Source organism: Mobula hypostoma, unplaced genomic scaffold (assembly GCF_963921235.1).
Source record: "Mobula hypostoma unplaced genomic scaffold, sMobHyp1.1 scaffold_170, whole genome shotgun sequence".
Lineage (NCBI taxonomy): Eukaryota > Metazoa > Chordata > Chondrichthyes > Myliobatiformes > Myliobatidae > Mobula > Mobula hypostoma.
Window position 1 is genome coordinate 127,501 of NW_026948209.1, and position 16,417 is coordinate 143,917.

At 55.8% G+C, this 16,417-nt stretch overlaps 1 protein-coding gene across 1 annotated transcript in view; it reads left to right on the forward strand.

The window, feature by feature from the left end:
* Window positions 1-3,957, forward strand: part of LOC134341844 (lysophosphatidic acid receptor 5-like) — a 10,065-nt gene extending 6,108 nt beyond the window's left edge. The window contains exon 2 of the mRNA XM_063039778.1: window positions 2,824-3,957. Coding sequence (XP_062895848.1) covers window positions 2,871-3,956 — 1,086 coding nt within the window. The 5' untranslated portion in view covers window positions 2,824-2,870 and the 3' untranslated portion in view covers window position 3,957. The remainder of the gene's footprint in view (window positions 1-2,823) is intronic.
* Window positions 3,958-16,417: the final 12,460 nt, after the last annotated feature.

Sequence of the window (16,417 nt, forward strand, 5' to 3'; positions counted from 1 at the left end):
GGGGGCATTCAAAAATTGGCGGGGGGGGCGACCTTTTATAACAGAGGTGAGGCTGATTTTTTTTTTTCGTTTAGCCAGGGAGTGTTTAACGCCTCCGGCAGGAGGTTTGAGAACCGGAGGTGGGGCGCGTTATGTTGAAGTTGTACTCCTGTGCGCGCTAGCTTACGCCGTCGTGGGCGTTCATACTTGTGCGTTGGCGTGTCTGCGTCGCGCTGCAATTCACCGCCAAGACGCTAGTTGGCGCTGGGGTTTCTAGTTTCCAGTTAGTCCTGACGAAGGGTCTCGGCCTGAAACGTCGACTGCACCTCCTCCCACAGATGCTGCCTGGCCTGCTGTGTTCCACCAGCAACTTTGATGTGTGTTACTGGGGTTTCTAAGCCACTGTGTTGAGTTCCTTCGTGTTCAAAACTCTTAACTTTCAAACAATGGCGACTGAAACTGAAGGAGGGTGAATTCTCCGTGCATGTCCGGCCGCTGAGAGACGAGGGCGAGGGAATGCATTTCAAATGTTTTCGGATTATAGGAAAGATGTCAACAAAATAGAGAGAGTACAGAGAAGACTCACTAGAATGTTACCTGGGTTTCATCTCCTCAGGTTGAACAAGTTGGGTCTTTATTCTCTGGAGCGTAGAAGGTTGAGGGGGGAACTTGATAGAGGTGTTTAAAATTATGAGGGGGATAGATAGAGTTGACGTGGATAGGCTTTCTCCATTGAGAGTGGGGGAGATTCAAACAAGAGGACACGAGTTGAGAGTTAAAGGGCAAAAGTTTAGGAGTAACACGAGGGGGGAACTTCTTTACTCAGAGAGTGGTGGCTGTGTGGAACGAGAAGTGGTGGAGGCAGGTTCGATGTTGTCGTTTGAAGTTAAATTGGACAGATATACGGACAGGAAAGGAATGGAGGGTTATGGGCTGAGTGCGGGTCGGTGGGACTAGGTGAGAGTAAGAGTCCGACACGGACTAGAAGGGCCGAGATGGCCTGTTTCCCTGCTGTAATTGTTATATGGTTGTATATAGGATCTCTCCCCTTGTTGTCGTTTGAAGTTAAATTGGACAGAAATATGGACAGGAAAGGAATGGAGGGTTATGGGCTGAGTGCGGGTCGGTGGGACTAGGTGAGAGTAAGAGTCCGACACGGACTAGAAGGGCCGAGATGGCCTGTTTCCGTGCTGTAATTGTTATATGGTTATATATAGGATCTCTCCCCTTGTTGTCGTTTGAAGTTAAATTGGACAGATATATGGACAGGAAGGGAATGGAGGGTTATGGGCTGAGTGCAGGTCGGTGGGACGAGGTGAGAGTAAGAGTCCGACACGGACTAGAAGGGCCGAGATGGCCTGTTTCCGTGCTGTAATTATTATATGGATGTCGGCAGGTAGATGTGACGATTTGGACCATCGTCTCCAACCATTAATTCCGCACTCAGAGACTTGCAATCGCCATTCGAGGTTTAGGTTCAGTCAGTAGGCTTCAGCAGCTAGCTACAAAGCTGGCGTCGAGCGCAGGGTCCTCCGTGGTTTCGGGGGTCTGTAATGCTTTATGGGCGGCATCGCGGCCAGCTTTCCTTCCCTGCCCTTCAGTCGCCCAGTGGGGAGCTGCCGCAGGGTCGGAGGAGGAAACGCGAGCGTCGCCGCCACCGCGTAGTTACCCTCTTGGGAGAGGTGCGCGTCAGGCTACGGCGTAGGGCTCAGCGTCGACACGCGGCTACGCCGTCCGTTTGACGCACAAGTATAAATCACAAGTATAAACCTAACTGGGAGCATTCCCACACCCCGCAGGAGAGATGCCAATAAGATTGCGAAGAGGGCAGGGAAAGATTTGCGAGGATACTCGCCGGCACTTGAGGGCCTGGGCCGCCGGGAGAAAGTTGAATATGCATCCCCCCCCCCACCCCACCCGCCGGTGCGTCGGAGAGGGAGGGGAGATTTAACAGAGGCCCACTGTCCCTCCCTTAACGCGAGGGGTGCCGAACACTTCTGCACGGGGGGTGGGAGGGCGGGGGGCACCGTATCTGTCAGCGTGGAGCGGAGAGCGGGTTTGCCAATCCGGCGGGAGCGAAAGATGTCGGGAATGGGGAGGGCGGAGGGTCAATGGGCGGGGTGGAGAGGAGGAGGGCCGGGGAGACGGGGGACAGACACACCCGGCCCCGAGACACCAGGCGGGGGTCATCCGGTTCCAAGCCGTTGCTTTATCGATCACTACAGAATGTCTCTCTGGTGACCCCCCCCTCCCTCCCCGCCACCCCGCGCCCTTCCAAAATATTCCCAGCCATGATTCCCCTCTCCCTGGCCGCTTCCCAACGGAGATCCCGTATCTGAATCAGGTTCACCATCACGCCCGTGGGTCGTGAAATTTTGTATTTTTGTTTTTCGTTTTCGCCGAGGCTGGAGCTGGAGGTCGCAGACTTGGGGCGTGGGAGGGCGGGTCGGCGCGACGGGGTGGGGTTCTTGGCTGAAGGGCGGACCCCCCCCCCCGGTGAATCAAAGGGGGGGGGCGTTTCTGCGCCGGGGCGTTGTAAATCTCTGTCGGTAGAGAGAGAGAGAGACAGGGGGGGGGGGGGGGGGGAGAGAGAGAAGACGGGGGCAGAGGCCAATGGGAAGGGAAGAGGTGGCGTGGAAGTGTGTGTGGGGTGGGGGAGGTGGTCAGCCGCCGTCGACCGGGGAGGAGCGGGGGAGCCCGTTTAGGGAGCGGGGCCGAGTGAGGACGGTGATCTTTCGGGAACAGGGTAGAGCTGTCGGGAACGGGGGGAAATCCTCGGGGAACGGGAAGAGACCCTTGCGAATGACCTCCCACCCCCCCCCCTCGCTATCTCCCTGTCCGCAGATGCTGACCGACCCGGGCGCGGCTCCGGGAACCCCACCGCCGGCGAGATGAGCGTGACGCCCAGCTGCACGACGACGCCGAACACGAACATCACCTTGTGCGTGGACCACGGCGCGGTGCACCGGCTGCACCTGGCCTGGAACGGGACGGTGCTGGCCGCCGCCCTGCCGCTCAACGCCGCCGCCCTGTGGGCGTTCGTGGGGCCGCTGCGCCTGCGGACGGCGGTGACCGTCTACCTGGCCAACCTGGCGGCCTGCGACCTGCTCTTCGCCCTGTCGCTGCCGCTCCGCCTGCTGTACTACGCCACCGGCCGCTGGACGCTGGGCGACGCGCTGTGCCGGCTGGCGGGCTCCCTCTTCCAGCTCAACATGTACGGCAGCTGTCTGTTCCTCACCGCCGTCAACGTGGACCGCTACCTGGCCCTGGCCTGCCCCCTCCGCTCCCGGGCCTTCAACCGCCGCAGCGTCTCCTGGAAGGTCTGCGGGGCCGTCTGGACCCTCATCGCCCTGGGCTCGGTGCCCGTGGCCATGGTCCACGACAGCAGCAAATGCCTGGCGTCCGGCTCCAGCGACGAGCAGACACGGTGTTTCGAGGGCTTCTCCGACCACGCCTGGCGGAGTGAGCTCCTGCCGCTGGTGGCGGTGGCCGAGATCCTGGGCTTCCTGCTACCCCTGGCCACCGTCCTCTACTGCTCGGCACGGGTGCTGGAGGCCCTGTGGAAGGGCGGCGTGCTGGGCGGCCCGGCCGGGCAGCGGAAGTCGAAGGGGAAGTGGAGGCGGAAGACGATCCTTCTGCTGGTGGCCAACGCGCTCATCTTCGTGGTCTGCTTCGCCCCGTACAACCTGGTGCTCGCCGTCTACGCCCTGTCCCGCTCCGACCTCCTGAACCTGAGCGGGGCGTCGGAGAAGACGCTGCGGCTAACCCTCCAGGTCACCGTCCTCCTGTCCGGCACCAACTGCTGCCTGGACCCCCTGGTGTACTACTACAGCACCGAAGGCTTCCGCTCCACCTTCCGGGGGGTGGCGGCGGGCCGCTCCGCGCTGACCAGCCGCGCCCGCAGCCAGGTCACCGAGGTGAACAGGATGCTGCGGCTCGAGCGGGTGAGGGAGACCCGCGACGAGAGCGTCGTGTGACGGCGGCGCCCCGGGCGAGGAGGCGCGGCCCGGAATGGGCCCGGCCCGTCTCATCCCAACAGGACTCCCGGCGTTTCCCGCAGAATCTCAATGGGTTGCGACCCAACCACCCGCCCGTTCCTATTGGATCCCGTCCGATCCCCCAGGACCTCCCGGGCTTCCCGCCCAGTTGCGCGGGGTTCCGATCGATAGCGCCCTCCCGAGCCACCACAAGGTTCCCAAACTCTCCATCCAAACCCCGACAGAACCGCCAGACATCCGATCGTGTCCCAGTGGATCCCCAGGGCTTCCCATCTCATTTTAATGCATCCATTCACTCCTTCCACCCCTACTCCTAGTGAGACCCCACCCCTTCCCATTCGCTCCCCCCACCTTACTCCCAATGTGATCCCACCCCTTCCTATTCACTCCCAATGGGACCCCATCTCTTCCCATTCACTCCCACCGTCCGCATTCCCAATAGACCCCACTCCTTCCCATTCACTCCCACCGTTCCCACTGTCAATGGGACCTAACCCCTTCCCATTCACTCCCACCTTTCCCACACTCAATGGAACTCAACCCTTTCCCATTCACTCCCACCGTCCACAATCCCAATGGGACCCAACCCCCTCCCATTCACTCCCACAGTTCCCACTCCCAATGGGACCCCACCCCTTCCCATTCACTCCCACCGTTCCCAGACTCAATGGAACTCAACCCCTTCCCATTCACTCCCACCGTCCACAATCCCAATGGGACCCAAACCCCTCCCATTCACACCCACCGTCCCGACTCCCAATGGGACCCCACCCCTTCCCATTCACACCCACCGTCCACACTCCCAATGGGACCCCACCCCTTCCCATTCACTCCCACCGTCCGCACTCCCAATGGGACCCCACCCCTTCCCATTCACTCCCACCGTCCCCACTCCCAATGGGATCCAACCCTTCCCATTCACACCCACCGTCCCGACTCCCAATGGGACCCCACCCCTTCCCATTCACTCCGACCGTCCACAATCCCAATGGGACCCCACCCCTTCCCATTCACTCCCGCCGTCCCTCCTCCCAATGTGATCCCACCCCTTCCTATTCACTCCCAATGGGACCCCATCTCTTCCCATTCACTCCCACCGTCTGCATTCCCAATAGACCCCACTCCTTCCCATTCACTCCCACCGTTCCCACTGTCAATGGGACCTAACCCCTTCCCATTCACTCCCACCTTTCCCACACTCAATGGAACTCAACCCTTTCCCATTCACTCCCACCGTCCACAATCCCAATGGGACCCAAACCCCTCCCATTCACTCCCACAGTTCCCACTCCCAATGGGACCCCACCCCTTCCCATTCACACCCACCGTCCCGACTCCCAATGGGACCCCACCCCTTCCCATTCACACCCACCGTCCACACTCCCAATGGGACCCCACCCCTTCCCATTCACTCCCACCGTCCCCACTCCCAATGGGATCCAACCCTTCCCATTCACACCCACCGTCCCGACTCCCAATGGGACCCCACCCCTTCCCATTCACTCCGACCGTCCACAATCCCAATGGGACCCCACCCCTTCCCATTCGCTCCCGCCGTCCCTCCTCCCAATGTGATCCCACCCCTTCCTATTCACTCCCAGTGGGACCCCATCTCTTCCCATTCACTCCCACCGTCCGCATTCCCAATAGACCCCACTCCTTCCCATTCACTCCCACCGTTCCCACTGTCAATGGGACCTAACCCCTTCCCATTCACTCCCACCTTTCCCACACTCAATGGAACTCAACCCCTTCCCATTCACTCCCACCGTCCACAATCCCAATGGGACCCAACCCCCTCCCATTCACTCCCACAGTTCCCACTCCCAATGGGACCCCACCCCTTCCCATTCACACCCACCGTCCACACTCCCAATGGGACCCCACCCCTTCCCATTCACTCCCACCGTCCGCACTCCCAATGGGACCCCACCCCTTCCCATTCACTTCCACAGTACCCACTCCCAATGGGACCCCACCCCTTCCCATTCACTCCGACCATCCACAATCCCAATGGGACACCAGCCCTTCCCATTCACTTCCACAGTACCCACTCCCAATGGGATCCAACCCCTTCCTATTCACTCCCAATGGGACCCCATCTCTTCCCATTCACTCCCACCGTCCGCATTCCCAATAGACCCCACTCCTTCCCATTCACTACCACCGTTCCCACTGTCAATGGGACCTAACCCCTTCCCATTCACTCCCACCTTTCCCACACTCAATGGAACTCAACCCCTTCCCATTCACTCCCACCGTCCACAATCCCAATGGGACCCAACCCCCTCCCATTCACTCCCACAGTTCCCACTCCCAATGGGACCCCACCCCTTCCCATTCACACCCACCGTCCCGACTCCCAATGGGACCCCACCCCTTCCCATTCACACCCACCGTCCACACTCCCAATGGGACCCCACCCCTTCCCATTCACTCCCACCGTCCGCACTCCCAATGGGACCCCACCCCTTCCCATTCACTTCCACAGTACCCACTCCCAATGGGACCCCACCCCTTCCCATTCACTCCGACCATCCACAATCCCAATGGGACACCAGCCCTTCCCATTCACTTCCACAGTACCCACTCCCAATGGGATCCAACCCCCTCCCATTCACTGCCACCGTCCCCACTCCCAATGGGACACCACCCCTTCCCATTCACTCCCACCGTCCCCACTCCCAATGGGACCCAACCCCCTCCCATTCACTCCCACAGTTCCCACTCCCAATGGGACCCCACCCCTTCCCATTCACACCCACCGTCCCGACTCCCAATGGGACCCCACCCCTTCCCATTCACACCCACCGTCCCGACTCCCAATTGGACCCCACCCCTTCCCATTCACACCCACCGTCCACACTCCCAATGGGACCCCACCCCTTCCCATTCACTCCCACCGTCCACACTCCCAATGGGACCCCACCCCTTCCCATTCACTTCCACAGTACCCACTCCCAATGGGATCCAACCCCCTCCCATTCACTGCCACCGTCCCCACTCCCAATGGGACACCACCCCTTCCCATTCACTCCCACCGTCCCCACTCCCAATGGGATCCAACCCCCTCCCATTCACTGCCACCGTCCCCACTCCCAATGGGACACCACCCCTTCCCATTCACTCCCACCGTCCCCACTCCCAATGGGACCCAACCCTTCCCATTCCCGCCCTCCGCCCAAACGACCTCTTGTACCTCAGGAACTAAACCATCGGAGGGCGAATAGCGGGAGGTTTCACCGGTCTCGGCCGAGAACGCAGTCTCCCCCCGAATCCACCTCCCGGTCTCGCGGCGTGCGTAATATTTTTATATGGTTCAGTGCAAAAAAAAAGATGTATATTAAAAAAAAAAGACAGTATTTTGATACAACCACCCGTGTCCGTTACTTCGATACTCCTGAGTCTGACCGGTGGCTTCACTGAGCCACAGAAGGGCCCAAGAGAGCAAGGGGGCGGGGGGGGGGGGTGCAGGCCGTTCGGCCCGTAATGTTGGGCAGACCCAGCTGAAAGGGAATTTAAAAAAAAACACCCGAACATTCATCCCCACTTCACAGACAAAGAAATGACGATCCCTTAGAAGCGACGGTGGCCAAAAAGAGGTGCTCAAGCGACGAAAATTGGCTTCCTTACGGTTGTTACAGCCGGTAGGGGGTGAGGGGTGGTGGGACTGGGGACCAGCTCCCAGGACCTATTAAATTCTCCATATGGCGGGCGTCTGAAATAGCCTCTGACAGGCACGCCTAGCTCCCGGCCCTCGGAGATGAAAGCCCGGCGGAATTCGGTCAAGTCGAGTCAAATTTATTTAGATGTTTAAGTTAAAATGCCGTCCCGAGCCCTGTGCCCATCCACTCCACATTCACGTTATCTGTGTCCTCTGGTCCTAGACTCCCCCCACTACAGGAAACATCCTCTCCACATCCACTCTATCTGTGTCCTCCAGTCCTAGACTCCCCCGACTACAGGAAACATCCTCTCCACATCCACTCTATCTGTGTCCTCTGGTCCTAGACTCCCCCACTACAGGAAACATCCTCTCCACATCCACTCTATCTGTGCCCTCTGGTCCGAGACTCCCCCACTACAAATAAACATCCTCTCCACATCCACTCTATCTGTGTCCTCTGGTCCTAGACTCCCCCACTACAGGAAACATCCTCTCCACATCCACTCTATCTGTGTCCTCTGGTCCTAGACTCCCCCACTACAGGAAACATCCTCTCCACATCCACTCTATCTGTGTCCTCTGGTCCTAGACTCCCCCACTACAGGAAACATCCTCTCCACATCCACTCTATCTGTGCCCTCTGGTCCGAGACTCCCCCACTACAAATAAACATCCTCTCCACATCCACTCTATCTGTGTCCTCTGGTCCTAGACTTCCCCCACTACAGGAAACATCCTCTCCGCATCCACTCTATCTGTGTCCTCTGGTCCTAGACTGAAACACAACAGGAAACATCCTCTCCACATCCACTCTATCTGTGTCCTCTGGTCCTAGACTCCCCCACTACAGGAAACATCCTCTCCACATCCACTCTATCTGTATCCTCTGGTCCTAGACTCCCCGACTGTAGGAAACATCCTCTCCACATCCACTCTATCTCTGTCCTCTGGTCCTAGACTCACCCCACTACAGGAAACATCCTCTCCACATCCACTCTATCTGTGTCCTCTGGTCCTAGACTCCCCACTACAGGAAACATCCTCTCCACATCCACTCTATCTGTGTCCTCTGGTCCAAGACTTCGCCCACTACAGGAAACATCCTCTCCGTATCCACTCTATCTGTGACCTCTGGTCCTAGACTCCCCCACTATAGGAAACATCCTCTCCACATCCACTCTATCTGTGTCTTCTGGTCCTAGACTCCCCCACTACAGGAAACATCCTCTCCACATCCACTCCATCTGTGTCCTCTGGCTCCAGACTCCACCACAATAGGAAACATCCTCCCCACATCCACTCTATCTGTGTCCTCTGGTCCTAGACTCCCCCACTGTAGGAAACATCCTCTCCACATCCACTATATCTGTGTCCTCTGGTCCTAGACTCCCCCGCTACAGGAAACATCCTCTCCACATCCATTCTATCTGTGTCCTCTGGTCCTAGACTCCCCACTACAGGAAACAACCTCTCCACATCCACTCTATCTGTGTCCTCTGGTCATTGACACCCCACTACAGGAAACATTCTCTCCACATCCACTCTATCTGTGTCCTCTGGTCCTAGACTCCCCCAGTGCAGGAAACGTCCTCTCCACATCCACTCTGTCTGTGTCCTCTGGTTGCAGACTCTCCCTACTGTAGGAAACATCCTCTCCACATCCACTCTATCTGTGTCCTCTGATCCTAGATTCTCCCACTACAGGAAACATTCTCTCCACATCCACTCTATCTGTGTCCTCTGTTCCTAGACTCCCCCCACTATAGGAAACGTCCTCTCCACATCTACTCTATCTGTGTCCTCTGGTCCTAGACTCCCCCACTACAGGAAACATCCTCTCCACATCCACTCTATCTGTGTCCTCTGGTCCTAGACTCCCCCACTGTAGGAAACATCCTCTCCACATCCACTCTATCTGTGTCCTCTGGTCCTAGACTCCCCCCACTACAGGAAACATCCTCTCCACATCCACTCTATCTGTGTCCTCTGGTCCTAGACTCCCCCACTACAGGAAACATCCTCTCCTCATCCACTCTATCTGTGTCCTCTGGTCCTAGACTGAAACACAACAGGAAACATCCTCTCCACATCCACTCTATCTGTGTCCTCTGGTCCGAGACTCCCCCACTACAGGAAACATCCTCTCCACATCCACTCTATCTGTATCCTCTGGTCCTAGACTCCCCGACTGTAGGAAACATCCTCTCCACATCCACTCTATCTCTGTCCTCCCGTCCTAGACTCACCCCACTACAGGAAAAAACCTCTCCACATCCACTCTATCTGTGTCCTCTGGTCCTAGACTCCCCCCACTACAGGAAACATCCTCTCCACATCCACTCTATCTGTGTCCTCTGGTCCTAGACTCCCCCGCTACAGGAAACATCCTCTCCACATCCACTCTATCTGTGTCCTCTGGTCCTAGACTCCCCCACTACAGGAAACATCCTCTCCACATCCACTCTATCTGTGTCCTCTGGTCCTAGACTCCCCTGCTACAGGAAACATCCTCTCCACATCCACTCTATCTGTCTCCTCTGGTCCTAGACTCCCCCGCTACAGGAAACATCCTCTCCACATCCACTCTATCTGTGTCCTCTGGTCCTAGACTCCCCCACTACAGGAAACATCCTCTCCACATCCACTCTATCTGTGTCCTCTGGTCCTAGACTCCCCCACTACAGGAAACATCCTCTCCACATCCACTCTATCTGTGTCCTCTGGTCCTAGACTCCCCCACTATAGGAAACATCCTCTCCACATCCACTCTATCTGTGTCCTCTGGTCCTAGACTCCCCCACTACAGGAAACATCCTCTCCACATCCACTCTATCTGTGTCCTCTGGTCCTAGACTCCCCCACAACAGGAAACATCCTCTCCACATCCACTCTATCTCTGTCCTCTGGTCTTAGACTCACCCCACTACAGGAAACATCCTCTCCACATCCACTCTATCTGTGTCCTCTGGTCCTAGACTCCCCCACCTACAGGAAACATCCTCTCCACATCCACTCTATCTGTGTCCTCTGGTCCTAGACTCCCCCACTACAGGAAACATCCTCTCCACATCCACTCTATCTGTGTCCTCTGGTCCTAGACTCCCCCACTACAGGAAACATCCTCTCCACATCCACTCTATCTGTGTCCTCTGGTCCTAGACTCCCCCACTACAGGAAACATCCTCTCCACATCCACTCTATCTGTGTCCTCTGGTCCTAGACTCCCCCACTACAGGAAACATCCTCTCCACATCCACTCTATCTGTGTCCTCTGGTCCTAGACTCCCCCACTACAGGAAACATCCTCTCCACATCCACTCTATCTGTGTCCTCTGGTCCTAGACTCCCCCACTACAGGAAACATCCTCTCCACATCCACTCTATCTGTGTCCTCTGGTCCTAGACTCCCCCACTACAGGAAACATCCTCTCCACATCCACTCTATCTGTGTCCTCTGGTCCTAGACCCCATACAGGAAACATCCTCTCCACATCCACTCTATCTGTGTCCTCTGGTCCTAGACTCCCCCACTACAGGAAACATCCTCTCCACATCCACTCTATCTGTGTCCTCTGATCCTAGATTCTCCCACTACAGGAAACATTCTCTCCACATCTACTCTATCTGTGTCCTCTGGTCCTAGACTCCCCCACTACAGGAAACATCCTCTCCTCATCCACTCTATCTGTGCCCTCTGGTCCGAGACTCCCCCACTATAGGAAACATCCTCTCCACATCCACTCTATCTGTGTCCTCTGGTCCTAGACTCCCCCACTACAGGAAACATCCTCTCCACATCCACTCTATCTGTGTCCTCTGGTCCTAGACTCCCCGACTGTAGGAAACATCCTCTCCACATCCACTCTATCTCTGTCCTCCCGTCCTAGACTCACCCCACGACAGGAAAAAACCTCTCCACATCCACTCTATCTGTGTCCTCTGGTCCTAGACTCCCCCACTACAGGAAACATCCTCTCCACATCCACTCTATCTGTGTCCTCTGGTCCTAGACTCCCCCGCTACAGGAAACATCCTCTCCACATCCACTCTATCTGTGTCCTCTGGTCCTAGACTCCCCCACTACAGGAAACATCCTCTCCACATCCACTCTATCTGTGTCCTCTGGTCCTAGACTCCCCCTAGACTCCCCCACTACAGGAAACATCCTCTCCACATCCACTCTATCTGTGTCCTCTGGTCCTAGACTCCCCCACTACAGGAAACATCCTCTCCACATCCACTCTATCTGTGTCCTCTGGTCCTAGACTCTATCTGTGCCCTGTCAGACTCCCCACTAAGGAAACATCCTCTCCACATCCACTCTATCTGTGTCTCTCTGTCCTAGACTCCCCCACTACAGGAACATCCTCTCCACATCCACTCTATCTGTGTCCTCTGGTCCTAGACTCCCCCTACAGGAAACATCCTCTCCACATCCACTCTATCTGTGTCCTCTGGTCCTAGACTCCCCCCTACAGGAAACATCCTCTCCACATCCACTCTATCTGTGTCCTCTGGTCCTAGACTCCCCCACTGTAGGAAACATCCTCTCCACATCCACTCTATCTCTGTCCTCCCGTCCTAGACTCACCCCACTACAGGAAAAAACCTCTCCACATCCACTCTATCTGTGTCCTCTGGTCCTAGACTCCCCCACTACAGGAAACATCCTCTCCACATCCACTCTATCTGTGTCCTCTGGTCCTAGACTCCCCCACTACAGGAAACATCCTCTCCACATCCACTCTATCTGTGTCCTCTGGTCCTAGACTCCCCCACTACAGGAAACATCCTCTCCACATCCACTCTATCTGTGTCCTCTGGTCCTAGACTCCCCCACTACAGGAAACATCCTCTCCACATCCACTCTATCTGTGTCCTCTGGTCCTAGACTCCCCCACTACAGGAAACATCCTCTCCACATCCACTCTATCTGTGTCCTCTGGTCCTAGACTCCCCCACTACAGGAAACATCCTCTCCACATCCACTCTATCTGTGTCCTCTGGTCCTAGACTCCCCCACTACAGGAAACATCCTCTCCACATCCACTCTATCTGTGTCCTCTGGTCCTAGACTCCCCCCACTATAGGAAACGTCCTCTCCACATCCACTCTATCTGTGTCCTCTGGTCCTAGACTCCCCCACTACAGGAAACATCCTCTCCACATCCACTCTATCTGTGTCCTCTGGTCCTAGACTCCCCCACTACAGGAAACATCCTCTCCACATCCACTCTATCTGTGTCCTCTGGTCTTAGACTCACCCCACTACAGGAAACATCCTCTCCACATCCACTCTATCTGTGTCCTCTGGTCCTAGACTCCCCCACTACAGGAAACATCCTCTCCACATCCACTCTATCTGTGTCCTCTGGTCCTAGACTCCCCCGCTACAGGAAACATCCTCTCCACATCCACTCTATCTGTGTCCTCTGGTCCTAGACTCCCCCACTACAGGAAACATCCTCTCCACATCCACTCTATCTGTGTCCTCTGGTCCTAGACTCCCCCACTACAGGAAACATCCTCTCCACATCCACTCTATCTGTGTCCTCTGGTCCTAGACTCCCCCACTACAGGAAACATCCTCTCCACATCCACTCTATCTGTGTCCTCTGGTCCTAGACTCCCCCACTACAGGAAACATCCTCTCCACATCCACTCTATCTGTGTCCTCTGGTCCTAGACTCCCCCACTACAGGAAACATCCTCTCCACATCCACTCTATCTGTGTCCTCTGGTCCTAGACTCCCCCACTACAGGAAACATCCTCTCCACATCCACTCTATCTGTGTCCTCTGGTCCTAGACTCCCCACTACAGGAAACATCCTCTCCACATCCACTCTATCTGTGTCCTCTGGTCCTAGACTCCCCCACTACAGGAAACATCCTCTCCACATCCACTCTATCTGTGTCCTCTGGTCCTAGACTCCCCCACTACAGGAAACATCCTCTCCACATCCACTCTATCTGTGTCCTCTGGTCCTAGACTCCCCCACTATAGGAAACATCCTCTCCACATCCACTCTATCTGTGTCCTCTGGTCCTAGACTCCCCCACTACAGGAAACATCCTCTCCACATCCACTCTATCTGTGTCCTCTGGCCCTAGACTCCACCACAATAGGAAACATCCTCCCCACATCCACTCTATCTGTGTCCTCTGGTCCCAGACACCCCCACTACAGGAAACATCGTCTCCACATCCACTCTATCTGTGTCCTCTGGTCCTAGACTCCCCCACTATAGGAAACATCCTCTCCACATCCACTCTATCTGTGTCCTCTGGTCCTAGACTCCCCCACTACAGGAAACATCCTCTCCACATCCACTCTATCTGTGTCCTCTGGTCCTAGACTCCCCCACTACAGGAAACATCCTCTCCACATCCACTCTATCTGTGTCCTCTGGTCCTAGACTCCCCCACTACAGGAAACATCCTCTCCACATCCACTCTATCTGTGTCCTCTGGTCCTAGACTCCCCCACTACAGGAAACATCCTCTCCACATCCACTCTATCTGTGTCCTCTGGTCCTAGACTCCCCCACTACAGGAAACATCCTCTCCACATCCACTCTATCTGTGTCCTCTGGTCCTAGACTCCCCCACTACAGGAAACATCCTCTCCACATCCACTCTATCTGTGTCCTCTGGTCCTAGACTCCCCCACTGTAGGAAACATCCTCTCCACATCCACTCTATCTGTGTCCTCTGGTCCTAGACTCCCCCACTACAGGAAACATCCTCTCCACATCCACTCTATCTGTGTCCTCTGGTCCTAGACTCCCCCACTACAGGAAACATCCTCTCCACATCCACTCTATCTGTGTCCTCTGGTCCTAGACTCCCCCGCTACAGGAAACATCCTCTCCACATCCACTCTATCTGTGTCCTCTGGTCCTAGACTCCCCCACTACAGGAAACATCCTCTCCACATCCACTCTATCTGTGTCCTCTGGTCCTAGACTCCCCCACTACAGGAAACATCCTCTCCACATCCACTCTATCTGTGTCCTCTGGTCCTAGACTCCCCCACTACAGGAAACATCCTCTCCACATCCACTCTATCTGTGTCCTCTGGTCCTAGACTCCCCCACTACAGGAAACATCCTCTCCACATCCACTCTATCTGTGTCCTCTGGTCCTAGACTCCCCCACTACAGGAAACATCCTCTCCACATCCACTCTATCTGTGTCCTCTGGTCCTAGACTCCCCCACTACAGGAAACATCCTCTCCACATCCACTCTATCTGTGTCCTCTGGTCCTAGACTCCCCCACTACAGGAAACATCCTCTCCACATCCACTCTATCTGTGTCCTCTGGTCCTAGACTCCCCCACTGTAGGAAACATCCTCTCCACATCCACTCTATCTGTGTCCTCTGGTCCTAGACTCCCCCACTACAGGAAACATCCTCTCCACATCCACTCTATCTGTGTCCTCTGGTCCTAGACTCCCCCACTACAGGAAACATCCTCTCCACATCCACTCTATCTGTGTCCTCTGGTCCTAGACTCCCCCACTACAGGAAACATCCTCTCCACATCCACTCTATCTGTGTCCTCTGGTCCTAGACTCCCCCACTACAGGAAACATCCTCTCCACATCCACTCTATCTGTGTCCTCTGGTCCTAGACTCCCCCACTACAGGAAACATCCTCTCCACATCCACTCTATCTGTGTCCTCTGGTCCTAGACTCCCCCACTACAGGAAACATCCTCTCCACATCCACTCTATCTGTGTCCTCTGGTCCTAGACTCCCCCACTACAGGAAACATCCTCTCCACATCCACTCTATCTGTGTCCTCTGGTCCTAGACTCCCCCACTACAGGAAACATCCTCTCCACATCCACTCTATCTGTGTCCTCTGGTCCTAGACTCCCCCACTACAGGAAACATCCTCTCCACATCCACTCTATCTGTGTCCTCTGGTCCTAGACTCCCCCACTACAGGAAACATCCTCTCCACATTCACTCTGTCTGTGTCCTCTGGTCCGAGACTCCCCCACTCTAGGAAACATCCTCTCCACATCCACTCTATCTATGTCCTCTCGTCCTAGACTCACCCCACTACAGGAAACATCCTCTCCACATCCACTCTATCTGTGTCCTCTGGTCCTAGACTCCCCCACTACAGGAAACATCCTCTCCACATCCACTCTATCTGTGTCCTCTGGTCCTAGACTCCCCCGCTACAGGAAACATCCTCTCCACATCCACTCTATCTGTGTCCTCTGGTCCTAGACTCCCCCACTACAGGAAACATCCTCTCCACATCCACTCTATCTGTGTCCTCTGGTCCTAGACTCCCCCACTACAGGAAACATCCTCTCCACATCCACTCTATCTGTGTCCTCTGGTCCTAGACTCCCCCACTACAGGAAACATCCTCTCCACATCCACTCTATCTGTGTCCTCTGGTCCTAGACTCCCCCACTACAGGAAACATCCATCCTCTCCACATCCACTCTATCTGTGTCCTCTGTGTCCTCTGGTCCTAGACTCCCCCACTACAGGAAACATCCTCTCCACATCCACTCTATCTGTGTCCCTGGTCCTAGACTCCCCCACTACAGGAAACATCCTCTCCACATCCACTCTATCTGTGTCCTCTGGTCCTAGACTCCCCACTACAGGAAACATCCTCTCCACATCCACTCTATCTGTGTCCTCTGGTCCTAGACTCCCCCACTACAGGAAACATCCTCTCCACATCCACTCTATCTGTGACCTCTGGTCCAAGACTTCGCCCACGACAGGAAACATCCT